This window comes from Myodes glareolus, chromosome 8 (assembly GCF_982192425.1).
Source record: "Myodes glareolus chromosome 8, mMyoGla1.1, whole genome shotgun sequence".
NCBI lineage: Eukaryota > Metazoa > Chordata > Mammalia > Rodentia > Cricetidae > Myodes > Myodes glareolus.
The window spans coordinates 10,828,608-10,847,910 of record NC_142033.1 but is presented as its reverse complement, the minus strand read 5'-3'; the positions used below and the strand labels follow the sequence as shown (position 1 = coordinate 10,847,910).

General features: G+C 38.9%; 1 protein-coding gene across 2 annotated transcripts in view; it reads right to left on the bottom strand.

Moving 5' to 3' along the window:
* The window catches only part of Prkg2 (protein kinase cGMP-dependent 2), a 98,612-nt gene that overhangs the window by 19,082 nt on the left and 60,227 nt on the right, over positions 1 to 19,303 (bottom strand). For both annotated transcript variants that reach the window (XM_085691593.2, XM_085691594.2), the window contains 2 exons: positions 17,877 to 17,966; positions 15,584 to 15,725 (listed from right to left, as the gene is read on the bottom strand). In XM_085691593.2, coding sequence (XP_085547719.2) covers positions 15,584 to 15,725; positions 17,877 to 17,966 — 232 coding nt within the window. The remainder of the gene's footprint in view (positions 1 to 15,583; positions 15,726 to 17,876; positions 17,967 to 19,303) is intronic.

The following is a 19,303-nucleotide window of genomic DNA, read 5'->3' as shown; positions in this document are numbered from 1 at the left end:
CACCACCTCACCACCACCATGTTCCTCACCACCACCACGTTCCTTATCACCACTTTGCCATCACATGCCTTTGGTAGCAGATTCTCACTGGATCACTACACCTAGCTCACTGAGAAGAGTCCTCAGATATTCATTGTGTAGACTATGAAACGTGATGGGTGTTCAACTTGTGATTGTTACAGGGGAGTAAAAGGTGATTCACTGTTAAAGTCTATTTAAATAAGATAAATTGTGGTTAGAAAAGCCACCACACACACTTGCATGCGATAAAGGCCCCATTCAACATTCAAAGACAAGTATCTTGCAACAGGTAAATTGCAGCAGAGGATAATGAAAGGGGAAGCAGTTGTATGTGGTAGGCACAATTAATGGGAGAAGCTCAACTCTCACCTAGTAAGTTAGCACATAATGCTGTAGAAATGGTTGAGGCCAGTGATCATTTTCATATTTTACATTAGGAAATTCTTGACACATGAAAAACGTGGCACAAATGCACGGGAAGCAGAAGGCCCTGGTGCCCCAGCAGTTCAGTCACTGGAAGACAAGTGACATGGAAGCCCCATCCTCTGTGTTCTTGCCCATGGCCTCTTGAGCACCCACACTCTAAAGCATGCATCTATCAGTTTTCCCATTCATTTCTAGCTTCACCATACGCCCACTCTCCCAAATAGCATACATCTTCTAGCTTTTAATCACTAAATAAATCTTATCATACCAATTTTGGGCTGCATGATTTTTCTCACTCAAAGCCACGATGGTGAGTTTACTGAATAATGCGTACTTATGTTTGTTGCTGCATGGTAACACCATTTAATTAACACCTTTACTCTCTGTGAGCATAAACCCACCGTAGCTCCAACTTTCCCTTCCTCTGCTGGTGAGTAGCTGAGCTATACTTAGCTCACATAACTGAGGAGACAATCTCATTCTACCTGGGTTTCCTTATTTGGCCTCATAAATGCCTTGGCTATTCCGAGCACTTGGGTATTCTAATATAAATTCCTAGCATCAACTTGGCAAGCGTCATTAACAGCTCTGGTGGAAATTTCATTAGAAGCATCTCAGGACTGTAGATCAGCTTATAGAGTACCATTTCCACAAGGATGAAGAGTCTTCCTGTTTATAAACATGATGTGTCTGTCTGAGTTGGGATAAGTAATGATAGGTACTACAAAAATACATTCAGGATGATATTAAAGTTTTAATTGTACATTAATTATTACTCACAAGATAGGTTTCCCTGAGATATACGTGGATCTTAAAGCAATGATTCAGGGGCACAGACTTCAGATTTGATGGCTCTGCTAACTCTGCCTGTGTTTGTTGACAAGAAGCCAGGAAGGACACTGAGACCCACATCACAGTCACTTAAGAGCCAGCTTGAGTGGATGATCCGCTTTGCTATTAGTTCATAACCTACAACAATGTCACTTGGTCACAATGACCCACAAAGAGAACTAAGAAAAGTTATCCAGCTCTGCCGAGAAGAGGGAATGAGCCATATCATCTACTAATTTAGATATTTTAATATCTTCCTATAAAACTTTACAAGTTTTTCAATAACGCTGCTAAACATTTTCATTACCCATGGCCCTAGATACATTATATTTTCACACTTTGTCAGAGGCATTTGTATCCCTATTTACTCAGTTTCTGATTATCTTAAAATATACTATGTATCAAGACTTTTATATCCTGTAACCATTACTGGAAATCCTCCACTTAATTGTAAAGTCTGATTTCATAAAATTTGGATTTTTATACAATGACCCATCCCATCCGATAAGTTCTGCTGTTACTTTTCAATGTGTCTTTTAAATATACTTACATCTTACTGCATTAGGTAGAACATATAGTAGGATAATGAATAGATGCAAGCACAGCAAGAATCTTAAAATTTAAAAAAAATTTACATGACATATTTTTATTATATTCTTTCCACCCCCCCCCAACTCTCCCCAGATCCTCCCATCTCCCCATTCACTGAACTTCATTCTCTGTCTTTGCCACTGGCGCTATCTCTGTCTCTCTCTGCCTCTATGTCTCTCTCCAAAACAAAAATCAAAACAAAGAAAAAAAAGAAAGTAAAAATGATTTTCAACAATATCAAGGCAAAATTTAAAGCATACACAAATCAACATGGTGTCTGTTTTGAGGTGACCAAGTACTCCTGGCATGGCCCCTGGAAGTGCGCCTGAGAGAGCCTGTGGTACCCCACTTGAGAAAACCTGTGCCCGTCTCGTGTGTGCCGCCATAGTCTCTGTGAGCTCACGCATACAAGTTGTTATAATTTTTAAGACAATACTGTAAATACACACACACATACACACGTTTGTACTAAATGGTATTAGGTACCTTTTACTAGATTTTTTTTTAGTTTTCTAAGAGATTTTTTTAAACATATGAAAAGAGAAATCTATTAATGTAGTGTGTTTTTGCTAGAGTTTTTGAGTTCATTATAAATTTGCTTCTCTCTTAATTTGCTGAGCATTATTTTTAGTATGTATTTTTAAGCCTTTATTTTCTTGTAGATCAATCAGTGAGACTCAAATGGATGCTACAGAGTTTACTCATGTATTTCCTGTTCACTTCATGCTCAGCCTCTCTCAAGCCAACATCATTCCACAGCAGGATGTTTTTCTGCAACTGATGAACCTATATGGACACACCATCCTTCCCAAATGTCCCTGCTTTACACTAGGGTTCATGATTGATGTATAATTTATAGACTTGGAAAAATATATAATCCCATGCTTCTACCATTATATACACTAATATACGGTGTAATTTTACTGTCCTAAAAGTAGACATCCTCAAGCCTCTCCTGTATCCTGCATCTTAACAACTACTGTTTTCACTATGGCCAGTAGGTTTTCTCTTTTACAAAGTGGCTTGCACTTTAAATAACACAGCATGCAATATTTCTACAATGGCTTTAGTTTGCTTACCAACAGCATTTGAAGTTTCCACCACGCCCTTTCAGGGTTTGAGAACTCCCTTGTTTTTGGCGCAGAATAATTTTCCATTATCTGCATTTACCACAGTTTATCCACGGTCCAGCTCCGTGGTAAACCCATAAACGCACTGAACGATACCTTAGTTGCTCCCAAGATTCAGCAATTATGGTAAAGCTATAAACATTTATGTCCAAGTCTTTAAATGATCATAGTTTCCAGCTCTTTACAGTCAGCACAAAGAACATAATTGCACAGTTGGTCAACATATGCTTATTTTGTCAAGAATTGAACATGCTGCCTTCCAAAGCAGCCAAGCCATTCGCGTTATCGGGGAACTGAATGGGAGTTCCCCACAACCCACATTCTTCAGGACTTGGTGTTATCCATGCTCCAAACTTTAACCACTCTAACTTGCATGTGGTGTACAGTGCTGTTTTAGTTTTTAAACTTCCTTCCCCATCGATCTATGATTTTGTGTTTCTCATATGTTTCTTTCCCATCCATAAATTTTCTATGGTAAGCCATCCACAGATTCCGTTAGTCTATCTTTAATCAAGTAGATTAATATTTTGCTTTAAAAATTTTGCACACTTTTTACAATGGTCCTTATCAGATATGTCTCTTAAAAATATTGTTCTTTGGCCTGTCTTTAACAGATCAGTTCTTTTTAATTTCAGGGAAGCCTAGCTTATCAATTATCTCTCCCATATGTAAATAAAAAGTCATCACCATTCTCGAGGTCATCCATGTGGTCCCCAGCATCACTTTCCAAGAGTCTGATGAGTTATTATCTTACATTTATGTCTGGAATCAATTTTGACCTAGTTTTACACAGAGTGTCAGTTCTCTGTGTAGGTTACTGTAGGGGGGGGTTATAGATGCAATTACTCCAGTATCAAGTTCTAATTTTTTGTTTACTGGTTGGTTTTTAAGACTATCTTGGCCAGACAGATCACCTTTGATCCTTTATCAAATATGAACTTTTGTCTTATTTCTTCCAGCATAACATTTGGAAGATCGTGTCTTTCAGAGAATTTGCCCATCTCATCTAAGTTACTGATCCTTATCAACATCTCAGAATTCACAGAGCAGGTAGTAATATCTTCTCTTACATTTGTAATACTAATAATCTGTAAGCCATAACTTTTTTCTTACTATTACAACTTGAAATTTATCAATTTTTTTGATCATTTCAAAGCATTGGTTTTATAATTTATTAATTTTCTCTATGAATTTTGTTTTCAATCTTAATGTCTTTTACACTGATAATTTTTAATTGTATTCCAGTCATTTTGAACGCAATGTTTTGCTTCTGTTTCTGTTTGGTATTCCCTTCAGTCAGGAACAAATAGATGGTTGATTTTGGATCCTTCTCCTTTTTATGATAAGGGTGTTCAATGTTTTATGATTCTCTGTAAAGTCTGCATTGGGGAACAACAAACAAATTATGATTCATTGGGCTTTTACTTTTATTTGAATCAAAATACTTAAAAGTTATTGTGAGACCTTTTTATTGACCCATTGTGGTGGTCAGTGTTGTCAACTTGACAGGATTTAAAGTCTCCTGGGATATGGGCCTCTGGGCATGCCTGTGGGGATATACTGACTGCATTCATTGCTGTGGCAAGACGTGGCTCTTGTGGGCAGTACCATTCCCTGGTTGGAATCCTGGACTGTATAAGTAGAAAGAGGAACTCAGTGACAACGTGTCTATTGACCTCTGCTTCCTGGTTGTATATACGACCATCTGTGTCAACTTCTCATCTTTACTTCCCCACCATGATCTCCTGGAGCCTAAAAACTGTGAACCAGTTTCTCTTTCCAGTTGCTCTTTTCGGGCTATTTTATCACACCAACATGGGGGAAATACAAAGATACACAAATATTATATCTAAGTGTGTTGTTTACACTGAAAGAGCTATCTTTCTTCTGTTGACTTCCAGTTTAGCTTTATGTGGTCCGAGAGCTGACACTAGAATGCCTTCATGCAAACATTCAAATGACACAATGCCATTGACAAACATAATGAGATAATTCTGACTCTTCTTTCCTACCTTTGAAAACATTACTGTTGTTCCATTTCACTCATGTGAAGACACTGCACACTCTGGGCTTTCTGAATCTGTAAAATTGTAGCTGACAAGAACTTAGAGAAATTCTGTCATTGCTGCCTTCAGCATTGCTTCTGTCTCCTTTGTTCCCCTCCTATCTCATTCTACTCTACTTCTGTTACTTCTATTATAACAGTGTCACGGCCCTTCAGTAGTCTGCATTTGGTTTGATTTGTTTGTTTTTTAGTCTTCAATCTCTTTTGTAATAAGTAATCCCTCTTATGTAGGTCTACAACGAGAAAAGAGCGAGTAAGGAGAACTATAAACTGTAACAAAATACAAACTGTGCTGTCTGAAGTAAAAAGAGCACCAGGTATTTAATGTTGTATCTAAGGTTTGTGCTGAAAGAGACGAGAAGAGTAAAGAAAGGTCTCATATGAAGTTGAATAAAGTGTTGTGTGGGGGGGAGTTAGGGGTCCTCAAGCAAGACTCCACTCGGCTAAGCTTTCAACCTGCAAAGGCTGGAGGGTCTTCTGCTTCTGCACAGTGACACAAGGAAAATTTCTGCAAGTACACTTTAAGGGAACCATGCTTCACTGCAAGTGTACTCAAATCTGGAAGTGCTGTCTACATAGTTCTGGCTTTAGGGTCATGAAAGATATACAAGTAAAGGGGTTGTGGAATCTCCTTCTGTGGCTACAGAGGACCACTGCGGACAGATGTGTGGCTGAAGAAACACTGCTTTAAGGCCTTGAGCAGCCATTCTATAAAGCTGTGAAGGTGAAGCCTAGATTGCATTAGAGACCCCAAGATGTTGGAGATGCCAGAGCCATGGGATACCTGCCAAGAGAAGCTGCTAACAAAGAGTAAACCCAGTCATCTGAGCTCTCTGATGTGAGATCAAAATATCACACAACATTTCCTCATCTCTGTCTAAGTAAAAGGGAAGAACTAGCATAGTAAAAGTATATACAATAAGCACAATAATGATATATAAATACATATAGGTAAAGATTACATTAACAATGTCCAGTCCATCTTCATTTGACAAATTCAGAGAAAATACTCCATTATCTATCCTATCATGGTGAGTCCAATACAAAATGTTTCCATCTTTCTATCTTAACTTGCATGATGAACCCTAAAATAACTTTTTATGCATCTCAACCATATATATTACCTATCTTTTGTGAGTTTCTTTTCTGAATTTTGTAACAAGGAAAACATAACTATCTAGTCTTCAACTCCGCCAGAGACCAGAGAAGACTATAAATAGAACCTGAGTGAGCAGGAAACATAGAGCAAAAACTTCCAAAACTAAGAAATGACAGAAACAGCCAGCTGCCAGGGCAGTCACCCAAGGTTCCTCTGTAACATTGGGGCATCTATCTTTGCCCTTACAAGTTCTGAATATCTGGCAGAATTTTCTGTGAAGCAGAAATTTTGAAGGACTTATATTGGCAAAATTCAGGAGTCATTTTCTTTTGTGTCCTGTTTATCCAATTTAGATGTGATGCTGTCAGCAGTTGAGGCAAGGGCAGTTTCTTGCCCCGTGACTAAGTTTTGCTGCAAAAAAAGTAAGCTTCATATGGAGTTTATTTGATGCTCATCATTCTATCTGAAGTAGAATGGTGTTGCATGGAGCAGGAATATCTCATTGTCATAAAGAATTTATATTATTAAAGGATCTTAAATGCCATATTCTACAGATCTCTTAATTGTCTATCTAAAATATATCTCTGCTCAACTTTGAAAACATACCTAACATGACTACAATTTTGATTGTAGTAGGTGACAACTACTAATCTGTATTTTATTTATATATCTTTACATCTTAAATAATCATTAATAATAACGTCTAATGACTAAAAATTTACATTACATTGCTAAATGAGCTTCACAGGTACAATATCTTAAACAAGAGTAGAAATACATGTACAGTATTTCCTAACAAAAATAACCTCAGATTTGTATTGATATACAAAGATATCTTAAGAGTAGAAATTGTATACAGCATAGAAAAAATACCTCAAATTTATATCAATATATGAAAATCCATACCAATGTAAAATATTTAAGGTTAGTAGTTACCTTTCGTGGTTTAGAAATAGATTCACAATCTACCCTAATAGAGTCAACAATCTATCCTTTTACTCTATCATTTCTATATCCCTTTTTTCCTTTTCAGAATGATATCCCTAAATCTAATCTCCTTTGTTAAACTTTTTCCTGACCATTCCCAATAATTACCTATAACTAATTCCCCTAAACAATGAAAAATATTCATAATTTACTAAATGACAAAAACCACCTACCCAACCTCTTGGGAATGAGGGAATTGAAGAAACTAAGCATGAGATTTATTTTCTTTAGGGAAAAAGCTAGCCATTTGGGTAAAGAAACTGCCCTTGCCTCATTTCTTTACAGGATACTCCAAACTAGGCCAGCAGAACACAAAAAAGGTAACTTCCAAACTTTGTCATGACAAGATAGGATAGTCCTTCAAAATTTCCTGCTTCTCAGAAATGTCTATCAGATATACTAGACTAGAAGGGCAAAGTTGGATGCCACAACATTACAGAAGAACCAAGGGTGACTTATCAAGGCAGCCAACATTTAACCTTTCTGGTGTCTTTGATGGAGCTGGAAACTAGAAGCAAAATAGACATGCCGTACTGAGAAAAGGTACAAAGTCCAGGAGCAAAGCATAGATGAATATATGGGTTAATTAAAAATGTAATAGCTAGCTAGTAGAAACCCTTGGTTAACGGCCAAGAATTTATAATTAATATTAAGCCTCTGTTTGGTTACTTAGAAACATCTTATTGGATGGAAACTTCCCCCTACACAATGAGTTTTCCTTAAACTTTAAAGAGCACAAATATATTTTAATACTGATTTGATTTATTCATTCATTAGAACCAGACAAGGGTTTCTTAGCACTATTGCTTCATCAGTTTTCCTTGGCTTGGAAAGTGAAGCAAGATTTAAGGAATTATGGCATGGTCAGGGGAAAGACATGTGTGAGAATATTCATGATCTTTTGGTTCTTCAATCTGCACCTAGTATGTTTTCTGGTGAAGACTGGAACCCAGGTAGAATCTGTCTTGGAACAAATCAATGAAACAAACAAAACAAAATAAAAATGAAAGACCATTTCACTTGTGGTTGAAAAGGAAGAACAGAACGCTGCAGTCTTCATTCCTCACCACAGACATACTGTCTGTAATTAACAGCAGTGGGCACACTCTTATGACTCTCTAAAACACACAACCAAATCTAACCTTTTCTATTACTTAGGTATTTTTTTCTCAGAATTTCTGTTTTATTTTTATAATGAAAATTTCTTACTTGCCTTCATTAGATGTCTAACTTTTCATGAACATTTCAGGGGATGAATGACAAATGCATACACATATATGCACATACATGCATGCACACATACATATATATGAGGTCAAGATCACCTTTATAAGGATGTTGTGATTTCTGCCATGGTGCCACCAGGTACGCCCACCATTCCACGTCCTTTTGACCATTCCAGAGCCCTCAGTCAAAACAGTTCTGTGGCTTCCTGCCAACAGTCCAAACCCTAAATTTTTCTCTGCTGAAGCTTGTTTAATGGCCCAGAATCTTCTAAAACTTTGCTCATGTGCTTTCTATACCTTTTAGGAACAATATTCCACAAGCCTATTAGATCAAGTTTATTAATTTTGTTGTACACATCTTCTAATGCTTTAGCAATCTCTAGTCCAAATGTTCTATCAATTTCTGAGTGGTGTATTAGAAAGTCTGTAAATGTTTGTGCCTCCTAATTCTGCCAGTCTTCTGCTTATTTCTGAAGCATTTTTATTAGGAATTTTTTTAACGGCTTTTTCTACGACCTTGATGAAGTGTTCACCCTCTTATCCGTATGTCCTCATATTCAGGAATGCTTCCTCTCTGATAGCAACATGGTGACACCTGCTTTAGAACTGATTCAATGTTTCCCAGATACATTTTTTTCATCCCTAATTTCAACTTCTTGCACCTCATATTTTAGGCTGTTCTGTTGTAAATATCATATAGCTGGTTTTTATCTTATAATTTTATTTAACAATACATTTTTTTAATCTACAGAGTTAAGTACATTTACATATCTTGGACTTCTCTCTAATTTCTTAATTTATACTCTTCCCCCGCCCCCTGGCTTTCCTACTTCTTGCTGCCTTTCTGTGAAGATGACATTTTATCCTCCTATTTTAATTCAGTCCCTCCTACTTTGAGTGTATGTGCTGCTGCTGTGCGGTTAGTTAGCATGTTCTCATTTGAATGTGATGCGTTACTGTGATGACTGAGTCGCATCGTAATTTTTAATGAGTTGACAGATTTACCACTGTCCTATGACCACCATTTCTTGTTGCTTTGCACTCCTGAGCGGGGGGCAGGGGTTCATTTCTTCACCTTCTGCAATCGCATCCTTTTTGTATGGAAACAGCTCTCATCTTTGTCTAAATACGTCATTGCACCATTCCTGAAGGATGGTTTCTCTGGGCTTATAATTAAAGTTTGTCAGTTATTCTTACTCAACATTTTTTTTAGCATGATAGTCTACTGTATTCTGACTCCTTTTGCTGCTGGTAAGATACCTACTGAAAGTTCCTTTCTCCCGAATATTTCTTCCCTTTCTATCATTCCATTTACAGTTACCTGTTTTTGCTTGTTTAACATTTTCTTTGTTTCAGCTCTTATTCCCCTACTACAATAGCCAACATCCAAGAAGCTCTGATGATCCACTCACCCTGGAATTTGAAGGCCCTTCCTCCCGCAGAACACTGGGGCTGGCTCTGCATGATCAACAGAGTACAGTAAAGTGCTGTCCAGTGGCATCAAAGAATAGGTCTTACAAGGCAAGCAGCTTGTTCAAAGCTACCTGGATGACACACTCTGATGGAAGTCGTGTGTCACATCATAGAGACCTATGTTGTCACATCAACCAGTCCTATGAAGAGGTTCATGTGAAGAATTATGGCCTCCAAGAGACAAGCTAGTATCAACCTGTGAGCCATGATAGACTGAATCCTCTACCCGGTTCAGTCTATAGCTCTTCAAGTGACCATTGCCTCAGCCAACTTCTAGCTGAATCTTTGCAAGCAATACTGAATCAGGTCATGGTTAATATCGATTGTCAACCTAATAAGACACAGTGTTATCTAGGAGAAGACCTCTGGCCATGCCTGTCATGGATTATTTAGATTGGGTTAGCCTTTGAGCATGTCTGTGAGGCCTTCTCTTGATTAGGTTAACTGATATGGGAAAACCTCTCCTAACTGCTGGACATTATCAAGAGTTGGGAGGCTGATTGAGAGCAATTATTGTTCTTGCTTCCTAACTGTGGATGTAATGTGACCAGATGCTTCAAGCTCCCACTTCTGGGACTTCGCACCATGTCATATGGTTCCCTCTGTGAGTCAAAATAAATGATTCCCCCTCCCCTTGCTTTTGTCAGATGTTTGTTCCAGCAAAAATGAAAGCGAGGAATACCCTAACCAATACATTCCCAAAGACCCAACTTACAGAGCCTGTGAGGTCACAAATAATTATTATTATTTTAAACTTGTTTTAGACTGACATGCAAAATAGGTCAAACCAGTACAAGCTGTCCTAGTGTAGATCTGTTGGTGTTTCTCTACCTCCTAATCAGTTCATATGTGTGTGGAAGTATGCGATATTGTGTTATTTGTGCATGTGATCTATGTGTATGAGTGTGTGGGTGGGAAATTTTTTTTCCATTTTTATTTTTTTATTTTTTTTCTCAAAGTTTATTAAAATACAAAAGTATCCATTTCCGCCCCTCCTCCCAACCCCCTCCCACTCCCCCTACTCAATGGGTGGGAAATTTTGAGCTGTTATTTCTTTAAAATTTAAAAGTGAATACATTTATTTATTCTCTCTCTCTCTCTATGTGTGTGTGTGTGAGTGTGTGTGTATGCGTGTAAACACACCTGTGCTACTCTGAACATCTGAACATGTGTATCACAGTATGCATATGAGTGTCAGAGGGTAACTGGCAGGAGTCAGTGCTCTCCCCTTCCACCGTGCGAGTCCTGGGGATCAAACTCAGGTCTGCCACCAGGCTTGGCACCAGCAGCCTTTTACCTAGTCGTTAGTTTTTTTTTTAAATATTTCTTTGAATTCCACTCTCTATATATTATTTTTGTATTGGACACTAATCATTTTTCTCACTGTATTCACCAAATTTCTTCATTTTCCTTCTTTTGGTTTCAATTTTTAAGCCTTTGTTACGCTCTCTGTAATTAGTCAATTTTCTTTAAGTCTCTGGTTTCTCTTTTTGTGATCATTTTCTACTTAGCATTCCAAATACATCATCTTAACAGACAAATAATTTAAAGGTAATAAAGCACCTTGCTCTTTGGTGTGTGGTTCACTGAATTGATGCAGACTAAACCCCTACGAGAGCAGCCAGACCACAGGAAACACGCACTCTCACTATACAGGGAAATTCCTATGGATTTCTTTCCCCACAAACACTGAGACAACAATTATTGTGTTTTTGCCATCTATTCTAGAACTTTGATCACTGTGATTGTGGATAAGGTGCTCTTGTGTGTGATTTCCTTGTTCAACACAGTTGTTGCCTGGGGTAACTCATCCATCCCTTTGTATGACCAAGAATCATTTACTGCTGGGTGGATGACTGAATATACTTACGTGCAGTTGAAGATGGATATTTGGACTTTTTCTACTTTGAGAACTATTAGAAACTAAGGTGTTCTGAGCAACCATACATAATATTTTCCATAACATGATTTCAACTATCTTAAATAAAATGCCAAGTGTGATTGTTTCCTTAGACTAGGTTGACTTTTGCCCTGGAAGAAACTGGCCAGTCATAATTCAGAATGGATTACCATTTTCTTTTCACACCTGAAATGTGTGAGAATTTCCTCACCAACACTTGTATTTTTATTTTTTAATATATTAATCGTACTGACTATGAAATGGCATTTCCTGTGGCTTGACATTGAATTTTCTTGGAGACTGAATAGAGCCAGGGGATCCTTCGCATGTCTGCATTAATGAAATGGGTTTTCAATGTTTTGGCTATTTAAAAAATAGTTGCTCTGTCTTGTTATTAAGGACTTGTGGGAGTTTTTGTATATTCTAGATATACTCACTGTTGCATAAATAGAGCATAAATATTTCTCCTGGTTTATGTCATGCCTATGTGCTTTCTTGGCAGTATATTCCAATAATCAGTATTTTCTGACATTTATTTAGTATTAATATTAAAAGAGAAAAGGATTCATTAGACTTCATAACTGTCAGAAAATAACATCATTGTGACTAAATAATAAAATAAATTGTATAAAGACGTGTAATAGCTCTTCACTGAAAATCGTAGAACATTAATACAAATAATTAAATCGTACTATATACTATATTCATGATTTGTAAAAAGTTGTAGTGCATAAAGCAAAATTGTCTGATGTCATCTATATTTTCCAAATTGATTTATAGATTCAATGTCAGTGTAATCAAAACCGTTTTAATATATTTTACAATTTTGATGTTATAAGTGTTATTTCATTTATGAGTTTTTATCATTACCATGTAAAAATAAAAATTTTATTTATCGATTTTGTGCCAACAATGCCTACCTTGCCCATTCTAAGTATTTCTTTGATGCATTCTTTAGACTTCTCTAAATAATTTTAAATAAATAGAATAAATAATAATAAAATAATAAATAAAAATTTATGCTGTATTCAAATAAAAAGAGGTGACATATTTGTTTTTCTGATTTGGGGCCTTTTGCTGCCCTTTCTCAGTTTATTTCATTTACTGACACCTGCTATAATGTTCCTGTTCTAAGATCAGATCATCTCTTCTTGTTCTCCATCTAATGGAAGAATGTCCAGTGTCACTCATTGGGTGTGATGCTAACTAAAGGTTTAATCCTAACTCCTCATATACTCCGGCATGTTCTCAACAAACACCTAGGCAGCAGCTTTTAAATGTTGATCTCACATAGCAGGATGCCCTTTATCAAGGCTTGGATATTTATTTTTATTGTCTTTCAATGCGTTCACACTTTATACTTAACTGCATCAGGATGATCCAATGAAAGCTACTCCACCATTAGTTAAAAACTTCCATTGCACATTGAATTAATTATTATGGTCTTATTTTCTCAGCAGGCACTTCGTTTGTTAGGTCTTTCTTCAAACTTCTTAGGTCTCCTTTTTCAAGTTCTGCTCTTTGTTCTTCTGGCAACCAGTGCCCATAGCAGTGAGTACGACTTTTTCTCATACATTTATTATTGATATATCTCTAACATGAGCTTGTCTTTCCTGGAACTTCACCTCCAGAAGTTCTTTGTGTCCTGAGATGACAGTATATTATTTTATAAAAGAATATGCAGTGATGCTTAGGAACATGGCATAGTTCCAGCATGGACCCATTTTCATTTTTGCTTGAATTTTTCCAATAAGAGCAGCTTCTGGCCAAGAATTCTTAGAGTTGCCTTTTTCCATCCCTCTACCATGAGCTAATAATGAGAAAAGCAAATCTGCTTGCATGTACTGTCTTTGTAAGTCTGATGTTTGTTTAAACTGTGTGGTCCCTGCTGCTGCACAGAGCTCTCTAGCTCACTTTCCTACAATGCCCAGATCTAAAGTGAGGTCTCCCATTCCTCAGTGACACAGCTACTACAGTGGTCATTGAGACTTGCTGCAGCACACAAGTCAGCAGCTTTGGTCTTGGTGCTGAAGACATAACCTGGGGCTCTGACCACACAAGGCAATTGTTGTTCATCTTAAGCCCTTTGGTGTTTGATCACCATCTACCACTGAGCTACCTTCTCCCCCGACCCACAGATACTCCTGTTGTTGTCTCATGAATGTATCCATACATCACCAACACTCCTTCTCATGTCTCATCTGGTATTTTTGAACATTTTGTCGCAATAGCAATTCAGGATATCTAGTTTTAAATGTAATCCGTAATTGAAAACTCAACATTGAGTTTCTGAATAACTAAAATCACTAACTGTTTATTTTGTTGGCTTTGAAGATAAATAAATGAGAAGGTTAGGTAATGACAGCAAGCAGGGCAGTCACTGCCATCTAGTCCTATAAATAGTAAACACACTACCTGAGGTTTGAGAGAAAACAGCTACAGAAGGTTGAGAGATAGATTTAATAAACCATCTGCAGCCTTCGTGAGTTTTTCTTTCTTCTAGAATATTCCAACGGGTTTCCCCCAAGGAGCCGTGGGATGCACAGTCAATGCAGGGACTGTGAGTGAGAGCGGGGACTGAAGCCTCGTGTCCGTACCTCCCCAGTTCTGAACGCTGTCTTTCATGGATAAATAAAGCTGGGATGGAGCAAAACGTTTCTTGGCAGTGAGCCAGGCTGCACATGAAAGGCTCCTATTTTACTTCATAGGAAAAGATCTCTTAAAATTTGAACATAACAAACTTAGTCACTTGGGCTAAATAAATTTCACAATTATACTAACTAAACCTATCTTGTGAACTGTTGAATAGATTCACTGTGAAAGTTTGAGCGTAGCATCTGCCTATGACATCTGATCAGTAAATAGTGGTATTTCCCTACATCAAAGGGTGACAATGAGGGTTAAGTTCAGCAATAGCCTGATGCCTTCAAGGAGCTATGGAAATGGACCTTGGGAAACTGTTTCCTGAGGTTCAAAGTGTCTTAATTTTCCCTCAGTTTGACCATCAAGTTTTATTAATTTCTCACTGAAATAAATTTATGTAGTATCCTCTTATGTTCTCATTGCTATGCAATGGATTCCTATTGGGAATTAATGGACCTCAGACACAGACATCAAGGAAAGCTGATCCTGACTGAGCCTGTAGTTTCAGAGATTCAGGACCCTCACTGCCTATTAGAACAACTAGAAAGATGTCAAAACAGCCACCAATGGTCATATGTTTCCTTCTCTCCCTGTTCGGAATGTGGATACCTTGAGACAGAAACCATACTAACTTCTTTGTTCTTCACAAGGCAGTTCCTACATGCAGCACCAAAAGAAGCACAGTTAAAATGATTAAACAATACCAACAAATTCTAAAGGCATTTTATAGTGTGACTCTTCAGTATGAGTTGTAGATATGGTTGAAACACTGGGTCAAAAAAAGAATATATACAAAGTTACTGGAGACATGGCCCAGAGGATAAGAGCACTGGCTGATACTACAGAAGGCATGGGTCAGTCCCTGGCACCTACATGGAGGCTCACACCTGTAACTGCAGTCCCAGAGTATTCAATACGCTCTTCTGACTCTGCAGGCACAAGGTGTGAACACAGTGCACACACATACATGCAAGCAATCCATTCACACTCCATTCATACACATAAAAATAAAAACTTAAATAGGCTACATGCATGACATGGCTCACAGTACTAAGCATGAAGTACTCAAGGGCTACATCCCCCCTCGTGAAATTAGCAGCCGCACCAAAACTGAAAAGAGATCACAACGCTAACACAATTTTCTTGTAGAAATATTTCACATGACACTATGAGTAAGAAAACTTGCCTTACCAACTTAAGGTAGCCATCAGCATCCAGGATTAAGTTTTCTGGCTTCAGATCTCTGTAGATGATGCCTAGTCCGTGGAGGTAATCAAAGGCTTCCGTCACACAGGCGACGCAGAATTTGGAGGTGGGTTCATCAAAGCTGCCCCTGCAATGACATTGTTTTCTTCTTAACGCACTTTGCTGCTCCTCTAGGCACATCTAGATTGCATTATAAAACGTACCCGGTGTATGTGTGTGTATGCAATGTGTGTGCAATGCAGAGGGGTGTGTGTGTGTGTGTGTGTGTGTGTGTGTATGTGTGTCATGGTGTACATGTGGAAATCAGGCCCCAGTGCTTAACTTACCCCTGATTTGATTAAGGCATTGGTTTTGCTGATCACTACTACACATATCATGGCAGTCAGTCACCAAGCTTCCAGGAATTACCCACCACGTCCCAGGAGTCCCTGAAGTCACAAATGCCTATCACCATACCCAACTTTACATGGTTAGGGGACTCAAATTTAGGGCCTGATTGGTGTGTAGTAGCAGTTTAACTCCTGGGCCGTCTCCCTAGGCTATGCCAATGGACTTTTTTTTAAATCATTAACATTCAAATTAAATATATATGAAAATGGCTATAAACAGATCATAAAGAAATTGATGGGAACACTTTATAGAAACTACAATAATTGCACTAAAAAAATCCCTACATTTGTGCATTTTTTTCTGGTAGTCACATATGAGCACTGCAAACAGGGAGGAAAACTTTTAGACACCTGTGGCATATTGTGGAGATAGGCAACTATTTCGATGCAAAGCTTGACCAAGACTTACATAATTTATCATTTGACTAAAAATGGTTCAAGTAGTCACGTTCATTCTTGTCTACACAGCATAAATGAGTAACCCCAAGAGAAAGCCAGTCATAGCTTTTCTGCTGGGCTCTCATTAATCTTTTATTAGAGTTATTCCATATAAGGATGCTTTCTAATTTTATACTTTGATTATTTTTTTTAATGCGGTAGTGATTCCTCACATTTTATAACCCGAGATGTGACTTTGGAAACAAAACTCAGTTTGCTTCCTGAAAACTGTTTTCTTCACTCTCTGTATCCTCAGGTAAGTTAATCAAGTTTCCACAGCCTGGAGAGCCATGCCTCAACGACAGGGTTGTCCTAAAGTGCCTACCAGGTGGCAGGAACACTCTGTTCCAAGGATACAGATTTCCCAGCAGAATTACCCGCTGAAGCAAAGATGCACTATGCCAATGCTTCTGAGGAAATCCCGAAGGTCTCTTTCATTTTCCTGCTTCTTCCAGCTGGAATCCAACAACAGCTCTTAACACAACATTCATTTCGTTACATGTCTAACTCAGTAGGTCTCAGCCACAAGGGCACCGAGAAGCACTTAAACAGAGGATCTACTGCATCCCACCCCAGTAAAAGGAATACTAGTGGATTAGCACATAACATTTTTGGTTTGAAAAAGCTCCCAACACAATTGCATCATGCAGCCAGGCTTGCAAGCCACTGTGTCAGAGAAGGATGTGCAAAGGCCGGCCTGTCAGTAACCCTCATGCTCTAACGCACCACAGCCTCCTGTTCCTCATCAGGTCCTCTTCTTCCTGCTGCTCCTGGCCCACAGCTTTCCCTCTTTGTCTTCCCTGTTCGGTCTTCGTCATTTTAGAGTGTCCCTGACTTACCACTTCCTTACAGATATGCAGCTTCTCTGGAATTATTCAGCTTTCATATTAGTGAAATATTTTAATATCAGCCATTTTCTTCAGATAAACTTTAAACTTATTTTTCTAGGGTTTATACTTGTATAACCTTTTATATAGAACATTCTATATTGTCTAGGAAACTTCCAAGCTTTCACCATTGTTCCTTCTACACAGAAGCTGCTTAGTAGCCACCTGTGATTATGATACTATCAGCACCATTCCTTTAATAAAAGCCAACATTTGTGGACATCTGGCCCTCCTTTGTTTGGGGGAGGACACAGTCGCTCCCCATCCCACCCTTTCTTTAGTATTTTGAATCTGAGTTTACACACAGGGTCTACCTCCTACCATCCACGTGACCTCAGATGTCTCACACATACCTGAAACCCTTAGTCCATATACTTGGAAGTTAGTATGCTTTAGAAGTTCCCCATGATGGTTCTGCAGTGTTAGCTAACAGAACACACCAATTCCTACCGTGATGTACCTAGCGACAATGTCTTCCGATAACTCTGCCCTAGACTATGTCCTCCTAGCCCAGCCCAGATGTGAGCTGATAGGAGCTGCTGCTCACAGATCTCTTTTCATTACCTGTCCCTTAGAATACTCCACAGCTCTCCACCCAAGCAGGCCTCCAGAAGCATGTACACATATTTATTGTCCTTGAAAGTACGATATAATCTGTGGAGACAGATGAAAGCATAGGATCAGAACTGGAGGTCCTAACCTCTTTCAGTTGCTAAAGTTACTCCAGAAACATCTGGAAAAAGGATTCCCATCTCCACAGCGATATCCAACAGCCACATGGGTCGGGGGGGCTTTGACCAAGCCCTCTTAGATCGTTCCTATTGCTTTGAATTTCTGGTTTTATCCTGTTCTTAGCACAGACTGACCATCCTCGCCCCAATTTCCCTGTCAAAGTGTTATCATTCTTGAAAGTACCAAGGCCACCTTCATCATAAAGGGGCTCCTTGTCCCACCATTAAATAGGGCCTCCCTTCTTCCCCAAAGCCACAGGCCCGTGAATGGATCACTTTAATATGTCCCTTGCACAACAGATCATTATATTCAGGTTTTAGGTCCCCTGATTGTTTAGCCAGTATTGGAAATAGACTCAGGGACAGAGACTTTTAAGTAGTAGGGCTGGTGGGAAGTGACTTCGCAAGGATAACTAGAGGTGGGGAGTGGCTTGGGAGAGAGGGTTTGCTGTAGGGTCTACTGTCAGCAAAGGCCCACCTCTAAGGAGATCCGCTGCCCTTGGGTGACCCTGGAAAGTGGATGCTGAGTCAAGTGATCTGATCATTGAGAACAATGCCTGAGAAGGACGGAGCTACTGTACTTCACGGGTCTCCGTACTCAAACCTGCGGTAAGAGAGCCTCAGACCTGGAGGAGTGTGCCTGGCCACTGCACCACATTTAACATCTAGGTGAACACATTTTCTGGGGCTTAGAGTTCAAAAAGAACCCATTTTGGGGGGTGGAGAGATGGATCAGCAATTACAGCATCCACTGCTCTCATGAGAGACCTGGATTCAGGTCCCAGCAGCCCACAGCCACCTATAATGCCAGCTCCAGGGTATCTGTCACTCTCTTTTTGGCCTTCATGGTTACCCCATGTGCACATGGTACACATCCATACATGCAGGCAAACACTCATACACACAAAATAAAAATACGTAAGGAAGAGTAAGGGAGAGGAAGAGGAGAATGGGGAAGGAATGGGAGGAAGAGAGGAGGGAGAGGAAAAAAAGAAGTTGCAGGTCCCCTTTCTTACTAGTGCCAACACCAGATGGAAGCAGCCAGGACAGCTAGCCGATAATGCACACACACTCCAGGAGGTGGTCTCTCTAGAAGCTGGGCATGGTGGCATGGTGGCATGGTGGCATGGTGGCACATGTTTGTATCCTAGTTCTCAGGAGCAGGAAGATTTCTGTGAGTTCAGGGTTATCCTGGACCACGTAGTTAGTACCAGCACAGCCAGAAAATGAAACAGTTTGAGTATGTAGAGTCCAGAACTG